This window comes from Aegilops tauschii, chromosome 2 (genome assembly GCF_002575655.3).
Source record: "Aegilops tauschii subsp. strangulata cultivar AL8/78 chromosome 2, Aet v6.0, whole genome shotgun sequence".
Taxonomy (NCBI): Eukaryota; Viridiplantae; Streptophyta; class Magnoliopsida; order Poales; family Poaceae; genus Aegilops; species Aegilops tauschii.
Window position 1 is genome coordinate 579,806,125 of NC_053036.3, and position 25,108 is coordinate 579,831,232.

The 25,108-nt window shown below is 45.1% G+C and overlaps 1 protein-coding gene across 1 annotated transcript; it reads left to right on the plus strand.

Annotated features, from left to right (window-relative positions):
- Window positions 1–11,815: 11,815 nt before the first annotated feature.
- Window positions 11,816–15,272, plus strand: LOC109736865 (putative pentatricopeptide repeat-containing protein At3g11460, mitochondrial). Its single transcript, XM_040399835.1, has 2 exons — window positions 11,816–13,427; window positions 13,510–15,272. Exons 1-2 carry the CDS (start codon window positions 11,852–11,854, stop codon window positions 13,560–13,562), a joined length of 1,629 nt encoding a protein of 542 aa, XP_040255769.1. The 5' UTR covers window positions 11,816–11,851; the 3' UTR covers window positions 13,563–15,272.
- The last annotated feature ends 9,836 nt before the right edge of the window (window positions 15,273–25,108 follow it).

Sequence of the window (25,108 nt, forward strand, 5' to 3'; positions counted from 1 at the left end):
TCGCCATGTAATTGCTTTACTTTATCACTAAGCGGTAGCGATAGTCGTAGAAGCAATAGTTGGCGACACGACAATGATGCTTCGATGGAGATCAAGGTGTCAAGCCGGCGACGATGGTGATCATGACTGTGCTTTGGAGATGGAGATCAAAGGCACAAGATGATGATGGCCATATCATATCACTTATATTGATTGCATGTGATGTTTATCCTTTATGCATCTTATTTTGCTTAGTACGACGGTAGCATTATAAGATGATCTCTCACTAAATTTCAAGGTACAAGTGTTCTCCCTGAGTATGCACCGTTGCGACAGTTCGTCGTGCCGAGACACCACGTGATGATCGTGTGTGATAAGCTCTACGTTCACATACAATGGGTGCAAGCCAGTTTTGCACACGCGGAATACTCGGGTTAAACTTGACGAGCCTAGCATATGCAGATATGGCCTCGGAACACTGAGACCGAAAGGTCAAGCATGAATCATATAGTAGATATGATCAACATAGTGATGTTCACCATTGAAAACTACTCCATCTCACGTGATGATCTGACATGGTTTAGTTGATATGGATCACGTGATCACCTAGATGATTAGAGGGATGTCTATCTAAGTGGGAGTTCTTAAGTAATATGATTAATTGAACTTTAATTTATCATAAACTTAGCTGATAGTATTTGCATAACTACGTTGTAGATCAATAGCTCACGGTGTAGCTCCCCGTTTATTTTTGATATGTTCCTAGAGAAAAACTATGTTGAAATGATGATAGTAGCAATGATGCAGACTAGGTCCGTGATCTGAGGATTATCCTCATTGCTGCACAGAAGTATTATGTCCTTGATGCACCGCTAGGTGACGGACCTATTGCAGGAGCAAATGCAGACTTTACGAACGTTTGACAAAGCTTGGTATGATGACTACTTGATAGTTTAGTGCACCATGCTTTACGGCTTAGAACCGGGACTTCAAAAACGTTTTGAATGCCACGGAGCATATAAGATGTTCCAAGAGTTGAAATTGGTATTTCATACTCATGCCCGTGTCGGGAGATATGAGACCTCTAACAGTACTTTGCCTACAAGATGGAGGAGAATAGCTCAACCAGTGAGCATGTGCTCAGATTGTCTGGGTACTACAATTGCTTGAATCAAGTGGGAGTTAATCTTCCAGATAAGATAGTAATTGACAAAGTTCTCTAGTCACTATCACCAAGTTACTAGAACTTCGTGATGAACTATAATATGCAAGGGATGATGAAAGTAATTCCCGAGCTCTTCGCGATGCTGAAATCGGCGAAGGTAGAAATCAAGAAATAGCATCAAGTGTTGATGGTTAACAAGACCACTAGTTTCAAGTAAAGGACAAAGGGATAGAAAGGGAACTTCAAGAAGAATGACAAGCAAGTTGTCACTCCCGTGAGGAAACCCAAAGCTAGACTCAAGCCTAAAACTGAGTGCTTCTACTTCAAAGGAAATGGTCACTGGAAGTGGAACTGCCTTAGATACTTGGCAGATAAGAAGGATGGAAAAGTGAACAAAGGTATATTTGATATACATGTTATTGATGTGTACTTTACTAGTGTTTATAGCAACCCCTCGGTATTTGATACTGGTTCAGTTGCTAAGAGTAGTAACTCGAAACGGGAGTTGCAAAATAAACAGAGACTAGTTATGGGCAAGGTGATGATGTGTGTTGGAAGTGATTCCAAGGTTGATACGATCACCATCACACACTCCCTTTACCTTCGGGATTGGTGTTGGACCTAAATAAATGTTATTTGGTGTTTGCATTGAGCATGAAGATGATTGGATCATGTTTATTGCAATATGGTTATTCATTTAAGTCAAAGAATAATTGTTGTTCTATTTACATGAATAAAACCTTCTATGGTCATACACTCAATATAAATGGTTTATTAAATCTGGATCGAAGTGATATACATATTCATAATATTGATGCCAAAAGATGCAAAGTTAATAATGATAGTACGACTTATTTGTGGCACTGCCGTTTAGGTCATATTGGTGTAAAGCGCATGAAGAAACTCCATACTGACGGGCTTTTGGAATCACTTGATTATGAATCACTTGATGCTTGCGAACCATGCCTCATGGGCAAGATGACTAAGACTCCGTTCTCCGGACAATGGAGCGAGCAACTGGCTTATTGGAAATAATACATATTGGTGTATGCGATCCGATGAGTGTTGAGGCTCGCGGCGGGTATCATTATTTTCTGACCTTCACAGATGATTTGAGCAGATATGGGTATATCTACTTGATGAAACATAAGTCTAAAACATTTGAAAAGTTCAAAAAAATTCAGAGTGAAGTGGAAAATCATCGTAACAAGAAAATAAAGTTTGTACGATCTGATCGCGGAGACGAATATTTGAGTTACGGGTTTGGTCTTCATTTGAAACAATGCAAAATAGTTTCGCAACTCACGCCACCCGGAACACCACAGCGTAATGATGTGTCCGAACGTCGTAACCGCACTTTATTAGATATGGTGCGATCTATGATGTCTCTTACTGATTTACCGCTATCATTTTGGGGTTATGCTTTAGAGACGGCTGCATTCACGTTAAATAGGGCACCATCTAAATCCGTTGAGACGACACCTTATGAACTGTGGTTTGGCAAGAAACCCAAGTTGTCGTTTCTTAAAGTTTGGGGCTGCGATGCTTATGTGAAAAAGCTTCAACCTGATAAGCTCGAACCCAAATCGAAGAAATATGTCTTTATAGGATACCCAAAAGAGACTGTTGAGTACACCTTCTGTCACAGATCCGAAGGCAAGATATTTGTTGCTTAGGATGGATCCTTTCTAGAGAAGGAGTTTCTCTCAAAAGAAGTGAGTGGGAGGAAAGTAGAATATGATGAGGCAACTGTACCTGCTCCCTTATTGGAAAGTAGTTCATCACTGAAAGTCTGAAATCAGTTCCTGTGATTCCAACACCAATTAGCGAGGAAGCTAATGATGATGATCATGTAGCTTCAGATCAAGTAACTACCGAACCTCATAGGTCAAGCAGAGTAAGATCCGCACCAGAGTGGTACGGTAATCCTGTTCTAGAAGTCATGTTACTTGACCATGATGAACCTACGAACTATGAGAAAGCGATGATGAGCCCAGATTCCGCAAAATGGCTTGAGGCCATGAAATCTGAGATAGGATCCATGTATGAGAACAAAGGCTGTTGACTTGCCCGATGATCGGCAAGCCATAGAGAATAGAATGGATCTTCAAGAGGAAGACATGCGCTGATAGTAGTGTTACTATCTACAAAGCTTGAATTTTCGCAAAAAGGTTTTCGACAAGTTCAAGGTGTTGACTACGATGAGAGTTTCTCACTCGTAGCGATGCTTAAGTCTGTCTGAATCATGTTAGCAATTGCCGCATTTTATGATTATGAAATTTGGCAAATGAATATCAAAACTACATTCCTTAATGGATTTCTTAAAGAAGAGCTGTATATGATGCAACAAGAAGGTTTTGTCAATCCTAAAGGTGCTGACAAAGTGTGCAAGCTCCAGCGATCCATCTATGGACTGGTGCAAGCATCTCGGAGTTGGAATATACGCTTTGATAAGGTGATCAAAGCATATGGTTTTATACGGACTTGCGGTGAAGCATGTATTTACAAGAAAGTGAGTGGGAGCACTACAGCCTTTCTGATAAGTATATGTGAATGACATATTGTCGATCGGAAATGATGTAAATTTTTTTGGAAAGCATAAAGGAGTGTTTGAAAGGAGTTTTTCTAAGAAAGACCTCGGTGAAGCTGCTTACATATTGAGCATCAAGATCTGTAGAGATAGATCAAGACGCTTGATAAGATTTTCAATGAGTATATACCTTGACAAGATTTCGAATTAGTTCAAGATGGAACAATCAAAGAAGGAGTTCTTGCCTGTGTTGCAAGGTGTGAAGTTGAGTAAAGAGTCAAAACCCGACCAAGACAGAAAATAGAAAGAGAATGAAAAGTCATTCCCTATGCCTCAGTCATAGGTTCTATAAAGTATGCTATGCTGTGTACCAGACCTATTGTGTACCTCACCATGAGTTTGGCAAGAGGGTACAATAGTGATCTAGGAGTAGATCACTCGACAACGGTCGAAATTATCCTTAGTGGAATAAGGATATATTTCTCGGTTATGGAGGTGATAAAGAGTTCGTCGTAAAGAGTTACGTCGATGCAAGCTTTTACACCAATCCGGATGACACTAAGACTCAATCTGGATACATATTGAAAGTGGGAGCAATTGGCTAAAAGTAGCTCCGTGCAGAGCATTGTAGACATAGAAATTTGCAAAATACATACGGATCTGAATTTGGCAGACCCGTTGACTAAACTTCTCTCACAAGCAAAACATGATAACACCTTAGTACTCTTTGGGTGTTAATCACATGGCGATGTGAACTAGATTACTAACTCTAGTAAACCCTTTGAGTGTTGGTCACATGGTGATGTGAACTATGGGTGTTAATCACATGGTGATGTGAACTATCGGTGTTAAATCACATGGCGATGTGAACTAGATTATTAACTCCAGTGCAAGTGGGAGACTGAAGGAAATATGCCCTAGAGGCAATAATAAAGTTATTATTTATTTCCTTATTTCATGATAAATGTTTATTATTCATGCTAGAATTGTATTAACTAGAAACTTAGTACATGTGTGAATACATAGACAAACAGAGTGTCCCTAGTAAGCCTCTACTTGACTAGCTCGTTAATCAAAGATGGTTAAGTTTCCTAGCCATAGACATGTGTTGTCATGTGATGAACGGGATCACATCATTAGAGAATGATGTGATGGACAAGACCCATCTGTTAGCTTAGCATTATGATCGTTTCAGTTTAATTGCTACTGCTTTCTTCATGACTTATACATGTTCCTATGACTATGAGATTATGCAACTCCCGAATACCGGATGAACACTTAGTGTGCTATCAAATGTCACAACGTAACTGGGTGATTATAAAGATGCTCTACAGGTGTCTCTGATGGTGTTTGTTGAGTTGGCATAGATCGAGATTAGGATTTGTCACTCCGATTGTCGGAGAGGTATCTCTGGGCCCTCTCGGTAATGCACATCACTATAAGCCTTGCAAGCAATGTGACTAATGAGTTAGTTGCAGGATGATGCATTACGTAATGAGTAAAGAGACTTGCCGGTAACGAGATTGAACTAGGTATTGAGATACCGACGATCGAATCTCGGGCAAGTAACATACCGATGACAAAGGGAACAACATATGTTGTTATGCGGTTTGACCGATAAAGATCTTCGTAGAATATATGGGAGCCAATATGAACATCCCAGGTTCCGCTATTGGTTATTGACTGGAGATGAGTCTCGGTCATGTCTACATAGTTCTCGAACCCGTAGGGTCCGCACGCTTAACGTTTGATGACGATCGGTATTATGAGTTTATGTGTTTTGATGTACCGAAGGTTGTTCGGAGTCCTAGATGTGGTCATGGACATGATGAGGAGTCTCGAAATGGTCGAGACATAAAGATCGATATAATGGAAGGCTATGTTTGGACACCAGAAAGGTTTCCGATGAGTTCGGGCATTTTCCGGAGTACCGGGAGGTTACCGGAACCCCCCCGGGAGTTAATGGGCCTACATGGGCTTTAGTGGAAGAGAGGAGAGGCGGCCAAGAGGTGGGGCACCCCCCAAGCCCAATACGAATTGGGAAGGGGGCCGACCCCCCTTTCCTTCCTCTCCCCCTTCCCTTCCTTCCCCCTCCTAGTTGGACTAGGAAAGTGGGGAACCTACTCCTAGTAGGAGTAGGATTCCCCCCCTTGGGGTGTGCCATAGAGAGGGCTGGCCCTCCCCTCCTCCACTCCTTTATATACGGGGAGGGGGGCACCCCATAGACACACAAGTTGACAGTTGTCTTAGCCGTGTGCGGTGCCCCCTCCACATATTTCCACCTCGGTCATATCGTCGCAGTGCTTAGGCGAAGCCCTGCACCGATAACTTCATCATCACCGTCACCACGCCGTCGTGCTGACGAAACTCTTCCTCGGCCTCAGCTAGACCAAGAGTACGAGGGACGTCACCAAACTGAACGTGTGCAGATCGCGGAGGTGCCGTGCGTTCGGTTGGATCGCGAAGACGTTCGACTACATCAACCACGTTACTTAACGCTTCCACTTTCGGTATACGAGGGTACGTGGACACACTCTCCCCGCTCATTTCTATGCATCTCCTAGATAGATCTTGCGTGATCGTAGGATTTTTTTTGAAATACTGCATTCCCCAACAGTGTGCGATGGTGATCTTATCAACCTTGGAATCGCTTCCAACACACATCGTCCTCGCCCTTAGCTAGTCTTTGTTCATTTTGTAACTCATGTTTCGAGTTACTAATCTTAGCAACTGAACTAGTATCAAATACCCAGGGGCTACTACGAACACTAGTAAGGTACACAATAATCTGTATATCAAATATACCTTTGTTCACTTTGCCATCCTTCTATTGGCCAAATGTTTGGGGCAATTCCACTTCCAGTGACCATTTCCTTTGCAGTATAAGCACTCAGTTTCAGGCTTGGGTCCGCCTTTGGGCTTCTTCACGGGAGTGGCAACTTGCTTTCCATTATTCTTTGAAGTTCCCTTTTCTTTCCCTTGCCCTTTTACTTGAAACTAGTGATCTTCTCCACCATCAACACTTGATGCTCTTTCTTGATTTCTACCTTCACCGATTTCAGCATCGTGAAGAGCTCGGGAATCGTTTTCGTCATCCCCTTGCATATTTTAGTTCATCACGAAGTTCTAGTAGCTTGGTGATAGTGACTAGAGAACTATGTCAATCACTATCTTATCTGGAAGATTAACTCCCACTTGATTCGAGCGATTGTAGTACCCAGACATTCTGAGTACATGCTCACTGGCTGAGTCATTCTCCTCCATCTTGTAGGCAAAGTACTTGTCAGAGGTCTCATACCTCTCGACATGGGCATGAGTCTGAAATACCAATTTCAACTCTTGGAACATCTCATATGCTCCGTGGTGTTCAAAACGTTTTTGAAGTCCCGGTTCTAAGTCGTAAAGCATGATGCACTACACTATCAAGTAGTCATCATACCGAGCTTGTTAAACGTTCATAACGTCTGCATCAGGTCCTGCAATAGGTCTGTCACCTAGCGGTGCATCAAGGACATTATTCTTCTGTGCAGCAATGAGGATAATCCTCAGATCACGGACCCAGTCCGCATCATTGCTACTGTCATATTTCAACTCATTTTTCTCTAGGAACATATCAAAAATAAATGGGGAGCTATATCGCGAGCTATTGATCTATGATACAATTTACAAATACTATCAGGACTAAGTTCATGATAAATTAAGTTCAATTAATCATATTACTTAAGAACTCCCACTTAGATAGACATCCCTTGAGTCATCTAAATGATCACGTGATCCAAATCAACTAAACCATGTCCGATCATCAGGTGAGATGGAGTAGTCTTCAATGGTGAACATCTCTATGTTGATCATATCTACTATATGATTCACGTTCGACCTTTCGGTCTCCAGTGTTCCGAGGCCATGTCTGTACATGCTAGGCTCGTCAAGTTTAACCCGAGTATTCTGCATGTGCAAAATTGTCTTGCACCCATTGTATGTGAACGTAGAGCCTATCACACCCGGTCATCACGTGGTGTCTCAGCACAACGAACTGTCTCAATGGTGCATACTCAGGGAGAACACTTATACCTTGAAATTTTAGTAAGGGATCATCTTATAATGCTACCGCCGTACTAAGCAAAATAAGATGCATAAAAGATAAACATCACATGCAATCAAAATATGTGACATGATATGACCATCATCATCTTGTGCCTTTGATCTCTACTCGTGCAAATCATCTACGCATAGACCTGGCTCGAATGCCACTGTTGGGAAACGTAGCATGCAATTTCAAAAAAATTCCTACGCTCACGCAAGATCTATCTAGGAGATGCATAGAAACGAGAGGAGAAGAGTGTGTCCACGTACCCTCGTAGACCGAAAGCCGAAGCATTTTGACAACGCGGTTGATGTAGTCAAACTTCTTCTCCTTCCGACCGATCAAGTAGCGAACGTACGGCACCCCCGAGTTCTGCACATGTTCAGCTCGATGACGTCCCTCGAACTCTTGATCCAGCAAAGTGTCGAGGGAGAGTTCCGTCAGCACAACGGCGTGGTGACGGTGATGGTGAAGTGATCCGTGCAGGGCTTCGCCTAAGCACCACGTGAATATGACCGGAGGCGTAAACTGTGGAGGGGGGGGGGGCGCCGCGCACGGCTAACAATTGTTGGTGTGTGTTCTAGGCGCCCCCTCCCCATGTATATATAGGTGGGAGGGGGAGGGGAGCAGCCTTGGGGCGCCCCAAGTAGGAGGAATCCTACTTGGGGCGCCCCAAGTAGGAGGAATCCTACTTGGGGGCCTCCTCCAATTCGGCCTCCCCCTTTCCTTATCTCCGAAGGGGGGAAGGAAAGAGGGGAGAGGGGAAAGGAAAGGGGAATCCTATTCCCTCTATTTCCTTTCCTCCTCCCCTTTTCCTTTCTCCACTTAGATCGGCCCATATGGGGGCGCACCAGCCCACTAGGGGCTGGTCTGTCCCACCCTTGGCCCAATAAGGCCCATATCTTTGCCAGGGGGTGCCCGGAACCCCTTCCGGTGACCCGATACGTACCCGGTACCCCCGGAACACTTCTGGTGTCCGAATACTATCGTCCTATATATGAATCTTTACCTCTAGACCATTTCGAGACTCCTCATCATGTCCGTGATCTCATCCGGGACTCCCAACAATATCCAGTCACCAAATCACATAACTCATATAATACAAAATCGTCATCGAACATTAAGCGTGCGGACCCTATGGGTTCGAGAACTATGTAGACATGACCGGGACACCTCTCCAGTCAATAACCAACAGCGGAACCTGGATGCTCATATTGGTTCCCACATATTCTATGAAGATCTTTATCGGTCGTATCATAATGACAGCATACGTTATTGTTGGGGAACGTAGTAATTTCAAAAAAATTCCTACGCACACGCAAGATCATGGTGATACATAGCAACGAGAGGGGAGAGCATTGTCCACGTAGCCTCGTAGACCGTAAGCGGAAGCGTTATGACAACACGGTTGATGTAGTCGTACGTCTTCACGATCGACCAATCCTAGCACCGAAGGTACGGCACCTCCGCGATCTGCACACGTTCGGCTCGGTGACGTCCCACGAACCCACGATCCAGTAGAGTGTCGGGGAAGAGCTTCGTCAGCACGACGGCGTGATGATGAAGCTACCGGCGCAGGGCTTCGCCTAAGCACTACGACGATATGACCGAGGTGGATTATGGTGGAGGGGGGCACCGCACACGGCTAAAAGATCGATGATCAACTTCTGTGTCTATGGGGTGCCCCCTGGCCACGTATATAAAGGATGGAGGGAGGAGGAGGCCGGCCCTCATAGTGCGCGCCCAAAGTGTGGAGTCCTACTAGGACTCCCTAGTCCTAGTAGGATTCCACCTCCCACATGGAATATGAAAAAGGGAAGGGAGAAGGAGAAGGAAGGAAGGGGGCGCCCCCTTTCCCTAGTCCATTTCAGACCAGTCCATGGGGAAGGGGCGCGGGCACCCTTGAGGCCTTTCTCTCCTTTCCCGTATGGCCCATTAAGGCCCAATACGAATTCCCGTAACTCTCCGGTACTCCGAAAAATACCCGAATCACTCGGAACCTTTCTGATGTCCCAGACACCTGTAGAGCATCTTTATAATCACCCAGTTACGTTGTGACGTTTGATAGCACACAAGCTGTTCCTCCGGTATTCGGGAGTTGCATAATCTCATAGTTTGAGGAACATGTATAAGTCATGAAGAAAGCAGCAGCAATGAAACTGTCCCGATCATAATGCTAAGCTAACGAATGGGTCTTGTCCATCACATCATTCTCCTAATGATGTGATCCCGTTCATCAAATGACAATACATGTCTATGGTTAGGAAACATAACCATCTTTGATAAACGAACTAGTCAAGTAGAGGCATACTAGGGACACTTTATTTTGTCTATGTATTCACACATGTACTAAGTTTCCGGTTAATACAATTCTAGCATGAATAATAAACATTTATCATGAAATAAGGAAATAAATAATAACTTTATTATTGCCTCTAGGGCATATTTCCTTCAGTTATTCCCTTTTTCATCGGTATGTTACTTGCCCGAGATTCGATCGTCGGTATCTCCATACCTATTTCAATCTCATTATCGGCAAGTCTCTTTACTCGTTCCGTAATGCATCATCCTGCAACTAACTCATTAGTCATATTGATTGCAAGGCTTATTATGATGTGCATTACCGAGAGGGCCCAGAGATACCTCTCCGATACTCGGAGTGACAAATCCTAATCTCGATCTATGCCAACCCAACAAACACCTTCGGAGATACCTGTAGAGCATCTTTATAATCACCCAGTTACGTTGTGACGTTTGATAGCACACAAGGTATTCCTCCGGTATCCGAGAGTTGCATAATCTCATAGTCAAAGGAATATGTATAAGTCATGAAGAAAGCAATAGCAATAAAACTTAACGATCATTATGCTAAGCTAACGGATGAGTCTTGTCCATTGCATCATTCTCCTAACGTGTGATCCCGTTCATCAAATGACAACACATGGCTATGGTTAGGAAACTGAACCATCTTTGATTAACGAGCTAGTCTAGTAGAAGCTTACTAGGGACACGGTGTTTTGTATATGTATCCACACATGTATCAAGTTTCCGGTTAATACAATTCTAGCATGAATAATAAACATTTATCATGATATAAGAAAATATAAAATAACAACTTTATTATTGCCTCTAGGGCATATTTCCTTCAGGAAGCCTCTATATCTATATGAAGCACGCTCCATATGCATTATGATCATCAACGATATGACAAATCTGTTAAAGTTGCTCTAACATGGTCGAGACCAAGACAACTCTTGATCCCTACAAAACTCATCTTGGTACTCATGATATCTAGAAACAACTTGGGAGTTAAAAGAAAACTATAATTTACATGCCTTGCACATGTGTTTGTCAAAACTCGCATTGATTGAGTATGTTTTGACAAAACTTTGTTACAAGGCATATAATTTTTTTCCAGAACTCAAATGTTGTAAGGTTTGACTAAGTTCACAGAAAAAACGATCAAGAACTCCAATATAAAATTAAGGGCATCTCCAAAGCTGTACCTCGAACCTCCCGCAAACATTTCAGATCATGTGGTCCTGACACATTTTGCCATCTAATGCAATCCCCTAAATATTCGCAGACCACTTCGCATGTCCATTTCCCCCCAAACCAAAAACAAACTCGTAGGGAAGGGGACGGGGCTTTGCGGGGAGTACATACACCATACGGAGGTCCACTTGGCCCACCCTTAGTTGAACCACATCTACTCGCATCCCATGTGATTTGTCCTTAAGGTTCGCTTGGCCCACCTCTGCTATCGGGATTTGATGCCTATTTGAGCGACATGGTTGGGAGAGCGGTTCTTGTATCCTATCCCCACATTTGAGTTTAGGGGATAACGTTGGGACACCATAATATCATTAAATACACGGTAAATATAGTTTCATATCATATCTCTATTCGGTGTTATAGTAGTTGTTCTAGATTTTCCCTACAAACACGATTAAAGTATGCATCGTTTGACTTCCGAGAAAATCAATAGGCTTTCTTTTCGGGTACACACCATTTTTCTGAAACTTTTTGCAAACGAACACTAGCCGAAAGAACGCATTCGTGTAGCCCATGCAAGTCGGCCCCAGTTCCAGCGATGGGCTACATGCCTGAACATCTTCCACCTCCGCGGCCAACCAAGGCCAAGGCGACCGAGCAGTCCACCTCCGCCGCCGTCGCCGGCGAATTTGACCCCACCGAGCCATGGTACGCGCGGGTGTGCACCCTGACGCGCCTCCGACGGCACCGGGAGGCCCTTGCGGTCCTACAACATGCCGACCCTTCGCCGCCGCCGCACGCCATGGCGCTGCCATCCGCTGTCATCTGCTGCGCCGCGCTCTCCCTCCCCTTCGGCGTCGCGCAGATACACGCGCTCGCTGCCAAGCGCGGCCTCCTCCCAGCCTCCGACGCGTACCTCCTCTCCGCTCTGCTTTCTTCGTACTGCCGCCTCGGCCTCCTCCCCTGCGCCCGCCAGCTGCTCGACGAAATGCCCCCTGCGTCCACGCCTCCAGCCACTGTCCTCGCCGCCTTCAACTCTGTCATCTCCGGATGCGCACTCCACGCCCTCGCGCCCGCCTGCTTCGCCCTCTTCCGCCGCATGCGCGTGCACGTGGCTAGCGTCCGCTTCAATGCCGTCACGCTCCTGGCGCTACTCCCGGCCACTCCGACGACTGTCGTGCCGCAACTCCACGCCCTTGCGGCTCGAGCGGGACTCTCCTCCGGCACTACCGTGGCCAACTGCCTCATATCTGTCTACGGCCGCAGCAGCGCAGCTCTTGCTCGGCAGGTTTTTGATGAGATGCCGCTGGCCTCCCGTGATCTCGTCTCGTGGACCGCCGTGCTGTCAGCCCACGCTCAGAATGGTCTCGCTGTGGACGCCCTCGAACTCTACCGCCGCATGCGTGGCCACGGTGTGGAACCAGATGCTCTGACGCTGGTGGGCGTGCTCTCCTCCTGCGCACACCTTGCCGCCCGTAGTGTTGGCCTGGACGTGGATCGCTACGTGCGTGAGAGACTACAGGGGTTTCGTGCCAATGTGCAGCTTTGCAGTGCGCTTATCAACTTCCATGCACGCTACGGCAACTTGCCCCAGGCGCAGCAGCTGTTCGACGAAATGCCCAAGAAGAGCATTGTGTCGTGGACGGCGCTGATCACCGGGTATGGCATGCATGGACATGGTGACATGGCCATTAAACTCTTCCAAAGAATGGTGTCAGAAGGCGTACAGCCAGATAATGTCGCAATGGTCGCCCTCTTGTCGGCGTGTAGCCATGCCGGGAAGTATGAAGAGGGGTGCAAGTACTTCTTTGCAATGGAGAGAACCTACAAGCTGCGGCCTACACTGGAGCACTACGCCTGCATGGTGGACCTTCTTGGACGGACGGGCCGTCTCGAGGAGGCACGAGAGCTCATCTCGTCGATGCCCATGCCAGCCGATGGTTCTGTGTGGGGTGCCCTTCTTGGGGCGTGCAAGATACATAAAAATGTGGAGGCAGGGGAGGAGGCTTTCAAGCATGTTATTATGCTCGAACCGAGCAATGTGGGCTACTACGTGCTCATGGCTAACATGTACACTGACAGTGGACAACAGGATGGTGTCGTGAGGGTGCGTGCGATGATGAGGGAGCGTGGACTGAAGAAGGAGCCCGGTGTAGCTACCTCGAACACAAGGGGTGAGTTCATCTGTTAATGGACGACGACCACTCGCATCCATGGGCGAAGGGAATTTACGAGCTTGTGGTTGAACTTGAGCAGATTGTCAAGAAGATGAATGGCACAGCAGGAATGGGGGAAAACAGAGTGCTTGACAAGAAGGTAGCTGTATCGTTGGTTGGCACTCACAGTGAGAAGCTCGCCGTACCATTCTCTATGCTGAACACAGTGGATGTTGAGATTGTGGTGATGAAGAACCTGAGGTGTGGGGACGTCCACTCGTTCCTGAAGATGGTCTCTGCAATTGCCAACCGGGTGTTTCTCCGCAGGGATTCGAGCTGCTTTCATTGCTTCGAGGGTGGAGCATGCTCCTGCAAAGCTTACTGATGAATAATTGGATTTGGTCCTCACTGTGAAGGAACGCTTAGCTGGTTGCACCGGATACCTAGTCTAGCTTTTGCTCCAAATCTTCTGTACGACATGAAACACGCTTGATTGCTGAAAATTACAACACTAATATCTCATAGTACTGCAGGCTGGACAAACAACAGAAGAGACAGCCAGTACCCTCATACTGTGATGCTCAACTATGTAAAGATCGGGCTATGTATGTTGAGTAGAACCTGAGGTTCAGATCCGAAGACTCTTGTCCTAATGCTGGCCAGTGAGTTGACCAAACTGCAAGTTTCCCTACAGGCTGCTCTTGTACTCCCGAGTGGGATGCTGAATGCCCCATTCATTTGGTTCAATGGCTGATAACTAATTGTGGAGTATCCTGATTTCAGAGGTGTCACAAGTGCAGATTTTAACCAGAGGTGGTCGCAGTGTACACCAGAAACACCCGAGTTCTCCAATAGATTGGCACCGTTCAGTTCAGTGGTATATCTCAACGGGTTTTTGTTGAAGAAGATGATAAACTGCAATTGCATACAGATGTTATAGAGGTGGCGGAAAGTTTCACTGAAATATGGAACCAAATGTTTTCATACTCGCAGGTGTGGGCTGATGATACCAGCTGACAGTGAATATATGTCGTGCTGCAAACAAGAAGATAAAAGACAGTCTTTGTCATTGCGAGTGCAACCGTTAGGTAGGAACATTTTCTGCCATGCTAATGCCCTGATGATTGCCAGTATCAGGAAGACTAGGAATGGTGTTGCAGTTGCTCGGAGTATATCACCATTGACAGTGTGATGTCCATCTCTGTCAACCTATGTTTTTTCTTCTAGAACTTGTCAACCTGCGTTATTGCTTGCCATTGGAACGGGGACGGGCATGCGACAAAGCCGGCCCTAAGAGCATCTTCAACTGGACCCGACGGTGACCTGGTCGTCCGGCCGTCAAGCAGCGGTCCCTAACGTCCAAGGACTTGGGCGCGCGTTGTCACCGGTGGATCTGCTCGCGGCCGACTCCTTGGACGTCAGAGAACTAGCGGTTGAAGACAGTGTAGGAGTCGGACCGCGTTGCGCTGTGAAGAACAGGGTGCGGAGGAAGCCTGTGCCTGTATCCTCGTGAAGCAACATACTTGGGCCGCTCGTGCCCTCGCCGGCATGCCTCTGGAATCGGACGAGAACATGTCCGCTACCTCTTTCTACACATCCAACTTCGGCCATGAGCAGATCCACCTCGACTCCAACGCTGCCTTCCAGCGCTAATTCTGCAACAAAGACGACAAGGGCAAAAGCGGCCGTCGGTGAACTTCCCCTATCTAGTTTATTTATGCCATCGAACAATCTAGTCTTAGTTAAATGTTGTCTTTGTTGTAGTATGTAGTCCTTGTTGAACTTTTGGTGTCCTATGTCATCCGATGTTTGAACTATGTCCTATCTATGCTATCTACGTATATGTTGATCGATGTTCCATAACTTTGTATGGATTTGAGGGTTCGTAAATGAGGAGCATTGTTACCCGAGCGGACAAATGGCGGTTGACACGCTCCTATCCACCAACGCGTGCACGGACATACAGGGGGGCAAATTAGGTAAGTCTGGTTGGAGATGCTCTAAGCTAGGGTGATAAGGCCCCTTGGCGGGGCCTTATCTATAAGAGCCCAATCTATATATGCATCAGAATATGTTGTGTCTGATTGGGCTCCCAATTTTGTAATTCATATATATAATTCCTAGTATGATGTATGAATTACAATATTAATCTGTTAATGCTCAAATATTTCCAAATTGGGAGGGTTTGAGCAAGTTGGAGAAAGGCCAAATTGTTGGTATTGCTAAAGTTGTTATAGAGTTAGGCACGACACACTCTTCATTAGACATAATCAATTTAAATTTTAGATAAACAATATCCTTCCTACTTATAAAATTTGACTTGGTGGTCATTCGATCATTTCCTTCTCAACCTTTCTCTTTTCAACCATGACAAGTGGTGGTGGTTGCCCTAAACAATCCTCAATTCCACCGGGATATGGCTTGGAGAGGGATGGGGCAATGCCAGTGTGCCATGGAGCACAACAACAACAATTGTTTGACATGCAAAGCCATACAATTTGTTGATCCATAGCTAAGCATGGGTATTTAGCTAGTAAATTCTAAGTACTCATGCATGGACTCCATGATTTTGATACAAAATACAAATTAAGCATGAACCGATGGCCACCAATTTACCCCTCAAGAACAACATTAAAACTTGGGAGAAAAAGAGCACCCCCAACAATCGAGAGCGGAGTTGACACTTTATGTTGTCTAGAAATATCTATTAGTTACACCCATCTTAAAATCATGTACTCAAATATTTATGGAAGTTATGTGCTAGATATCTAAAACACTCTTCAAAGTTATGTATACATAAGGATATTATGGAAAAGAATGCATACATACATAGAGTGCATCAATAAATTTATGAGATAATGTGAAAATATTGATTTTCTCATATTTTATGGTGAAATATATTGTCATGAATGATTTTTCTCAAAACCCCAAACTGAATAATAAAAACAACTGCAACAAATACAGTTCCAATTTACACAAGATACATATTTGTAATGATAAATATTATAATTACATCTCAATAGAAATGAAATTGGTACATTGTTAGTGCTACTATGAAATAGTTCCGGCATGGTATATGGAAAGATATGTCAAAACATCATAGATTTAGAGAAAAACTAAAACATTACAAATTAAAAAAAAATCTCAATATAAACTAGGTAACATACATTTTTATCTCGCACTGGCCCCATGAATCAGATGGTACGGGTTTTTGCACGCTCATCCTACTTCATCATAAAATCGAACATGACATCGCTCATAGTAAATTCTTATCCACGAGCGAGGCGATAGTCACCATAGAAATTCAGAAAGCTCATATGCCTCAAGTTCATGTATAACATCTATAAAAAAACCTCTGGAAGAGTGATGTGCCTCCCAAAGAGCAATTCTTCACATGACTGGTTATGCGAAACGTTGTTGGACGGAGGACCGTCTTGCAAGGCATGGCATGCAACACGCTTCCTCATGCACGTTCTGTGACTAGATACCTGAATTGATTGCTCATACATATTGATCCAGTGTCCCTTCACGAGGCATTTCTGGTTGCTCTTCCTTCATAGTTTCGGGCTCCGTCATTTGACCCGAATGCAGATGTCAGGGTCAGAGATTGGTGGTGCTCTATGGATAGAAATATGTCCTAGATTAGTGCCAAGGAGATGGCTACATCATGATAGTGGGTCTTCATAAGCTATGCTTGGAACATAACACCCGAGTTTTTGATGATATAGCGCCGACTGCACAGTGGGTTGTCCAGATGGCGGTGAATGAGCAGAAGCTTTGGATTCGAGCAAAGCGGAGAGAGATAGAAGGTGATGAGGAATATGCTTAGTTGTGGTTAGGCGGAGGAGGTTTTGGCTGATCTTTCCCTTTCGTGTAACAAAATCTTGTTCTTGTTTCTTCACCATTTGCTTGTAATTCACTCTCCCCCTTCCTAATGAAAATGATAGTCAACTATTGTTTTTGTTCTTAAAAAAACATCTATAAAAACTTGCATTATCTATTTTGTACAAAAACAAGCTGTACATAAGAAAATTATCTGAAAGCACACAATGAATTCAAAATCAACAAAACAATACCAAAGTCACTATCCCCGTGAAATACTTCAATGTTATGAGCTACCGTAATACAAAATTGTGAAATGATGTAGATCCTTGTCGGTGTAAATGATTGGCATGTTTACAAAATAAGGACTTGTCTAAAAAAATAACCATCCGTCACTACAAAAAAAATACACTTCCGTGATGATACATGTTTCTCACAGTAGGTCGCGTTTTTTGTCATGCATGTACATCCATGACAAATTTATGACAGAATCAAGATAGTCATACCTGTGCTGTCGTAGAAGTGTTCCATGACATTACCAAAATTATCATCACGGAAGTGTCCACTTCCATGACGATAAATCGCGCGTCACAGAAGTGCTTTCGTCAAGGGTGACCGACACGTGGCATCCACCGTAACGGAACGCCGTTAAGCTATCGGGTCGGGTTTTGGATCCGATAACCCGTTAACAACCCCGACCAATGGGGATTTTCCACGTGTAAATCATCATTGGCTGGAGGAAACACGTGTCGGCTCATCGCTGGGACAGATGTCATCCACTCATTGGACAGAAGGCGCCTATGATACGTCGACACGTGGCACGGCCCAACAGAGGCCCATTCCTGTGAAAAGGCCGGCCCGTTTGACTTGGTCAAAAGGTGGCGGGCCGGCGCATGGAAAGCCTGTTAACGGCCTGTTCGCATATAGCCCATTTACAGCCCGCTAACCCAAGGCCCGTTACGCCCTATTCGAATTAGGCCCAGTAGCATCATCTGGGCCATCCAATATGATTCCAGCCCGTTTTCACTTCTGGCCCATGTATGGCCCATGACGTCTTTCGGCCCATATGAGGCCCTATGTAACTCTTGGCCTATTAACGGCCCGTGGTAAAACTGGCCCGTAATGAACAGTGTATCACTTTACACCCATTAACGGCCCGTGGTGAAACTGGCCCGTAAAGAACAGTGTATCACTTTATACCCATTAACGGCCCGTTATTCCGTTGGGCCGTTTCCAGCCCATGTTATCTTTCGGCCTTCTCAGAGCCCATTTATTCTTGGGTTATTTTCCAGCATTCGTTTACTTACGGTCCGTTACTGTCATTTTCTGCTTGTGGGCCAAATTCAGCCCGTGGTTACAGTCAGCCCGTTTGTGGTCCGTTAATACATTGGGCCGTTTTCATAGCGTCATCAAATGCGGCCTATTAACGATGGCCCGTTATGGTCGGCCCATGAACGGACGATTCCAACTCTAGCCCGTTTATGGCCAGAATGCGGTCTGTTTGGCCCATGTTTGGCCAATCGATCATACGACCCGTATAAGTCCCATTGATGATACGGCCCGTAGAAGGCCCATTGTTTCTACGGCCCGTAGAAGGCCCACTGTTTCTACGGCTCGTAGAAGGCCCACTGTTTCTACGGCCCGTAGAAGGCCCACTGTTTCTACGGCCCGTAGAAGGCCCACTGTTTCTACGGCCCGTAGAAGGCCCACTGTTTCTACGGCCCGTAGGAGGTCCAGTGTCACTACAGTAAATATTAGCCCATGGTTATTGTGGCCTAGTTTTAAAAAATAGGTTATTGCAGCCACTAGCAAACCGCAGAAAAAAAACTGCACTGACTACAAGCAAACAAGACAACAAGGAAATAAATAAGCAAGCAACTTACACTAGGCTATCATGGCTATTACACATATTACATCCACTGGGCATCAAAGTTCGCCACCTGTGCAAATATAGGGAACACAGCAGCATATAAACGCCGCAGCAAAACAAGCCCAGAACTGAAACCACTTCAGAAGAGCTCAAGAAACAATATCCTGGGTACCCATAATGCTGGCAAGATGCTTAGCAAGCTTATTAACTTTCTCTTGTTTGAAGCTTAAGTCCTCCAGCGCTTGCTGTTGCCCCAGAAAGTATGCATCTGAATTCTGCAGGGACTTCCTCAGTCCTTCGGCTTCCTGTCGCATAACATCTGATCGATGTATTTCAACTTGAAGTTGAGACTCAAGAAGCCGAACTGATACAGGCAACGAGTTCAAAGAGCTGGTGCCAGCAGTGGTAGCCAGTAACTCGAACACTACATCAAGACAGGACTTTGGGGTTGTCTCAGTGTCTTCAATATAGTTTTTATCAGCTTTCTTGGAGACCAACAGGGATGTCTCACTATCTTGAACCTTATCTGCATTACTTCCTTTACCATTGCATAACAGGGTACTCTTCTCCAATATTTTATCCGCGTTCTAAAAGGGAAACAAACAAACACATCTCAGGTTTACAATGTAGTATATGAAACTCATTTTGGTAAACCAGTTCAGTAGTAAGGTGGACAGGATAACAGCATGAAACAAACATATATCTATGTAGTATGGTCACTGTATGGTCTATATCATTCTAGTTTATGTTGCCAAATCAAGATAGATACAGTTCGAATCATATCTATTTAAGACAAAGCAGCATAGACAGAATATAAGTGTGGGAAACTACACAACAATAACAACACTTGTAATGTGCATGGCATGAGAACATAACTGTTTATTCAATTGAAACTGAAATCAACATAGAGCAAGTTACAACAGCAAACAGCCAAACACGTTGAAGAAACAGGTTTAAAACATACCTGTTGCGCCATTGGAGTTTCAATTGCATCCTTCAAATTTGAAATTAGTTGGTATCAGTAAATACAGTGATGCAAGAGCAAAGTAGTATGAACCATAGCTACGGAACCTAACCTGAGAACAATTCTTCTTCTGCTTTAAGCGTTGACTTCGGGTTCGGAGTGGTGGTCCTCATGATTTGGGCACTGCAGTTGCCTTACTAACTGCTCGTGTTTGGGTGCTCTGTGGTGGAGACGGTGCTGTGTCAACGGGAACTGGGTGTCTATCTGCTGGGGTTGGGGTTAGAAGGGGTGTAGCTGGTTCTCTGTCCAACTGGGTAGGGGTACAATCTGCATGAGTGTGGGTTATGTGTGGTGGGGCTGGTTCTTGGGCAAGTACAACCGTGGTTCTATCTGCATCGACAGGTAGCACGATCTTTTCTGAAGACCGTGTTTTTACTCCCACAAATACTGCCATCACTCCCTCCAATTGAAATGGCTGATAAACAAGAAAAGTAATTGAATGTACAGACATTGTAAGATAGACAGGTGCAATGGATAGTAGGGAAGAAAACAGGGCATGAAATAATCCACATTTATGTTGTCTAAGCAAACAGAATAGCAGGACATAATTTCACATATATGATGGCTAATTAAACAGGATAGCATGACACAATTTCACATGTATGATGGCTAACTAAACAGGATAGAATGACATACTTCAAAATATGATGACTATTTAAACAGGATGACATGATATAACTATACGATGTGTCTATTAAAGTGGTTGGCATGCCATAAATCACAAACATGCCGTCGATGGAAACATGATGGCATGATATAATTCGCGGATAGAATGACATAATTTAAAATATGATGACTATGTAAACAGGATGAGATGATATAACTATATTATGTCTTTAGAAAATGGGTTGGCATGCCATAATTCAGATACATGATGTCTATGTAAACATCATGGCATGACATAATTCAAATATATGATTTATATACTAAGGAAGTGAGCAGAGGGCAATCGCATATATGATGTGTCAACTAAGGAGATGGCATTCAATATTGTGTATATGATGTAAAAACTAAGCATTGCAATACAACATATGCATTATATGTGTAATATAACCCTGCCAAGTTTGAGCATACACTTCAGGGGGATAATAGGACTGGTCATCTGCCTCTGAATCCTCCTCTGAAGAGCTATCTGTAACCAGCAAGATATCTGCTTCAGCAGGTAGCATTGTCTGCTCTGAAGACCTTGTTTTCACTCCAGATTTCTCCATCACCAGTTCAAATGGCTGATGCACAGGAAGAGCAGTTGAATATACAAACATTGTCGACAAAAGCAATGAGAAATACAAAAAAGGACGGAATGATATAATTCACATATATGACGCTTGCCTAAACAGCATGGCATTGCATAATTCACATACATAATGCCTTGCAACAAGATAACATTGCATAATTCACATATATAATGTCTTGCAACAAGATGGCATTGCATAATTCACATATATGGTAATTAGACACTAAACAGGTGGCATTCACACAAAGCATGTCTAAACTAAGCAAATGACATAGCAATGCAAGATACCATACGCACGATATGAGCAACATAACCCTGCCAAGTTAGGGCATGCACCTCGGGGGGGGGGGGTATGACTGGTCATCTGTCTCTGAATCCTCCTCTGAGGAGCTATCGGTAACCAGCAAGACATGCGCTTCGTCAGATAGCATTGTCTGCTCTGAAGACCTTGTTTCCACTCCAGATTTTTTCATGACCGTGCCGAATGGCTGATGCACAGGAAGAGTAATTGAATGTACTAGAATTGTTGACAAATTTAACACGTAATAAAAAAATGATGGCATGATATAATTCACATATAAGATGACTGGCTAACCAGGGTGGCATTGCAAAATTCACATATATGATGCCTGGCTAGACAAGATGGCATTGCATGATTCACATATACGATAAAGAAACTAAACAGATGGCATTGACACAAAGCATGTCTAAACTAAGCAGATGACATCTTTAATGTATACAGTAAGCAATGCAAGGCACCATATGCATGATATTACCAACATCAGCATGCCAAGTTAGAGCGAAGACCTCATGGGGTAAATAGGAGTGGTCTTCTCCTTCTGAATCCCCCTCAGAACAGTTATCTTCCTCTTGATTACGATCCGAAATGGGTGGAGGGGGGGGGGGCTGCCTTTGCGCCCACCATGGAACGACGTCTGCATGAAATTTTATTGCCACGCAAGGCTCGTCTCTTTTGCTCTACATGATCAGTCCCATTGTGTACAATAACTGGCATGCATAGGAATAAAACATAGTGAGATTATGTAAGGAGTGCATGCACAAATCCAGAGTGATGGTAGCAAACTGTGGATAGACCCAAAACCAATGATAGCAGGCAGATAATAGCTTTAGTTAAAAAATACAGATAATGGCTCCTTTAATGTTTGTTTGCACCCAACATGAAACTCATAGTAGACACCGGAGATTAACCAGATAGTAGACAGATAGTACTGATTGCTGCCCCAATATGTACCCCGCAACCATTTAAAAACTCAAGTTTCAGCATTAGTTTGGACCTGACTCGGAGTCTAATAGGTGAACACGATGATAATGTAGCATGTCATCATATTAAGCGACACATAACGTAAGCAGACACGGAAGAGTGCGACCTCTCTTGCGGACCCGTGTAGTCCTCAAGGTCACCTGCTCAGTTGATGATGGTAATGCAGTTGCCGTGGCTGCCGGCGGCGGGGAAGAAGATCTGAGGCGGCGAAATACAGTCTGGACAGCGGATCCCTGCTGTGGTGAACCCTTCCGTCGTTGGAGCAGCTAAGCTGGGGTGGAACACAGCGCCGCAGGAGCAGTACAAACCACACAAGGTTTTCTTTGACACATATTTGTAACAGAAGTAATTGAGTAAGGGCTTGTTTGAATTTGAGGATTCTAACAATGCAGGGATAGGAAATAGACAGGAATAGGATAGGAATGCACGTGCAAAACAGAGAATTTAAAAACACAGGATTTCTGCCAATCTGGGTGTTTGATTCACAACAATTGGAAGATCAGAGGATGCAAAAAAGCATGGTGAGATTAAGTTAAACCACAAGAAAATGTACGGTTATAATGCTATTATGCTACTATCTCTTAGTCTTGTGCTTGATGAATAGGAATATGAAAAGGAGGAGAAGTGGAAACTAGAATTCCTACGGTTTTTCTTTCAAGGAGACACTAAAGGAACAAATCCTACAGTTTTCCTTTGCTCCATTCCTTTGCACCAAATTCATGAAAAGTAGTACCATAGGAAACTTTCCAATTACGATGTTTTTCATTCACTTTTCCTTTCAAGCACTGGCGATTCTAGTAGGCAGGCTTGAGCAAGGAAAATCCTACACAAAAAAAATGTTTTTGTGCTACTTCTATTACTTTGGACCCAGGCCACTGCCATACTAGCTCAACTCCCAGGCCCATCGACAAATGCACAACTCAAACGTGTAGAGATAAATAATGATGGTGTTCAAGAGAGTCCATCACGGGTAGCTAAGTTGCCTGGTACCTCACTGCTTGTCATATAGTAGGATAAAATAATCATATTTCCCGTTACTACGAGTGCTCAGTGGACAATATATATAACATGTAGAGTAAAAAAGAAATGCAACAAGTGTACAACCTCTTTGGCGAAGCCATGTCGATCTCAGCGTGATTGGGTTGGCCAGTGAGGATGCTCCGGCTGACTCTGCTGTCGGAGGAGGAGAAGAAGATCTTAGGCGTCTGGAGATGGAGCCCGAGGTACTGCTCCGCCGTGATGGAGGGTTTCGTCGTTGGAGCAGCTCTGGTGAGTTGTACGATGCCGAGGCTGAAGCAGGACAAGAGAGACAACGAACAACGTTAACCTGAGTGGAATTCTAATAGCATCTCCAATACATGACGTAAAATACATAACCACAAAGTGCTAGATGTAAAATACATCAGCCGCTCATCTCTGAACTTAACTGTCGAAACTGAATTTAATTGTCGAAACTGAACTTAACTGTCGAAACTGAATTTTGTTGTCGAAACTGAATTTTGTTGTCGAAACTGAACGCACTAGCAAGGTGAGGCTACACGTCGGTCGACTGACTTTTTCATCTCTGGTCAGTCGATTTTGCAGCCGTTGGATACGAAATCAAGGGCCTGCGGTTCATCTTCAACCTCCACCCCCCTGAGCCGCCAGCCACCACCGGCCAAACAGCAGCCCCCGCCGCCCGCGGCCGGCGGTGCGCCGCCCCGCCCGCCCCAAAAACACTCCCCACCGCCGGTCCGCCGCCGCCCCGGCCATCCCTCTAGCCCCCCCCCGTGTCGAGCTTTTTCTCCGGCGATCCCCACGCCACCGCCCCGCCAACGCCCCGCCACCGCCGGCGACCACCGCCCCCATCCTGAACCCTAAGATAGATAGTGGGGTACCTCTTCGGCGAGCCCCCCTCCCCGCTGCGGCTGGTTCTTCCTTCACCCCGGCTAGCCCCCCCACCCCCTGAAAATCGACTGAACCAAAAGTCGATTCAGTCGACTGAAGTGTAGCTAAATCGGAGCAGCATCGCAAGCAAGAGCAAGAGCGAGAGCAGCAGCGCGGGCAAGAGCAATAGCAAGAGCAGACCAGGCAGGGGACCGAGAGCAAGAGCAGAGCAGCAACGCGAGCGAGAGCTAAAGCAGCAGCAGCAACTCCTACTGATGTGGATGTCGCCGCCGAGGGAGCGATGCCGTGGAGGAAGTGGCCGGCGACGCCGCCGTGGATGGAGCCGCGCCGTGTCGGCTCGGGACCGAGCGCCGGCAGCACCGTGAGATCGAATCAAGAAGAAAATGCGGCGATTAGTGTACAACCTCTTTGGTGGCGCCGATTAGGCCGCAGCTTCATCCGAGGAAATGGTGATGATGATGCTCTTCCGGTGGTGCAGGTGAAGACGGCGCCGTGGGAATGGAGGTGGCGCGAAAGACGAGGGGAACGTCGGGGCAGCTCCTTGGGGGTGGAGGACGGGGTGGCTGAACCGGCGGGACGA

Bases quoted from the DNA above. Each gene is read 5' to 3' on its own strand.
- LOC109736865 (XM_040399835.1), top strand. From the start codon at position 11,852: ATGGGCTACATGCCTGAACATCTTCCACCTCCGCGGCCAACCAAGGCC. The intron at 13,428-13,509 runs GTGAGTTCATCT...GAACTTGAGCAG, and splicing joins AGCTACCTCGAACACAAGGG to ATTGTCAAGAAGATGAATGG.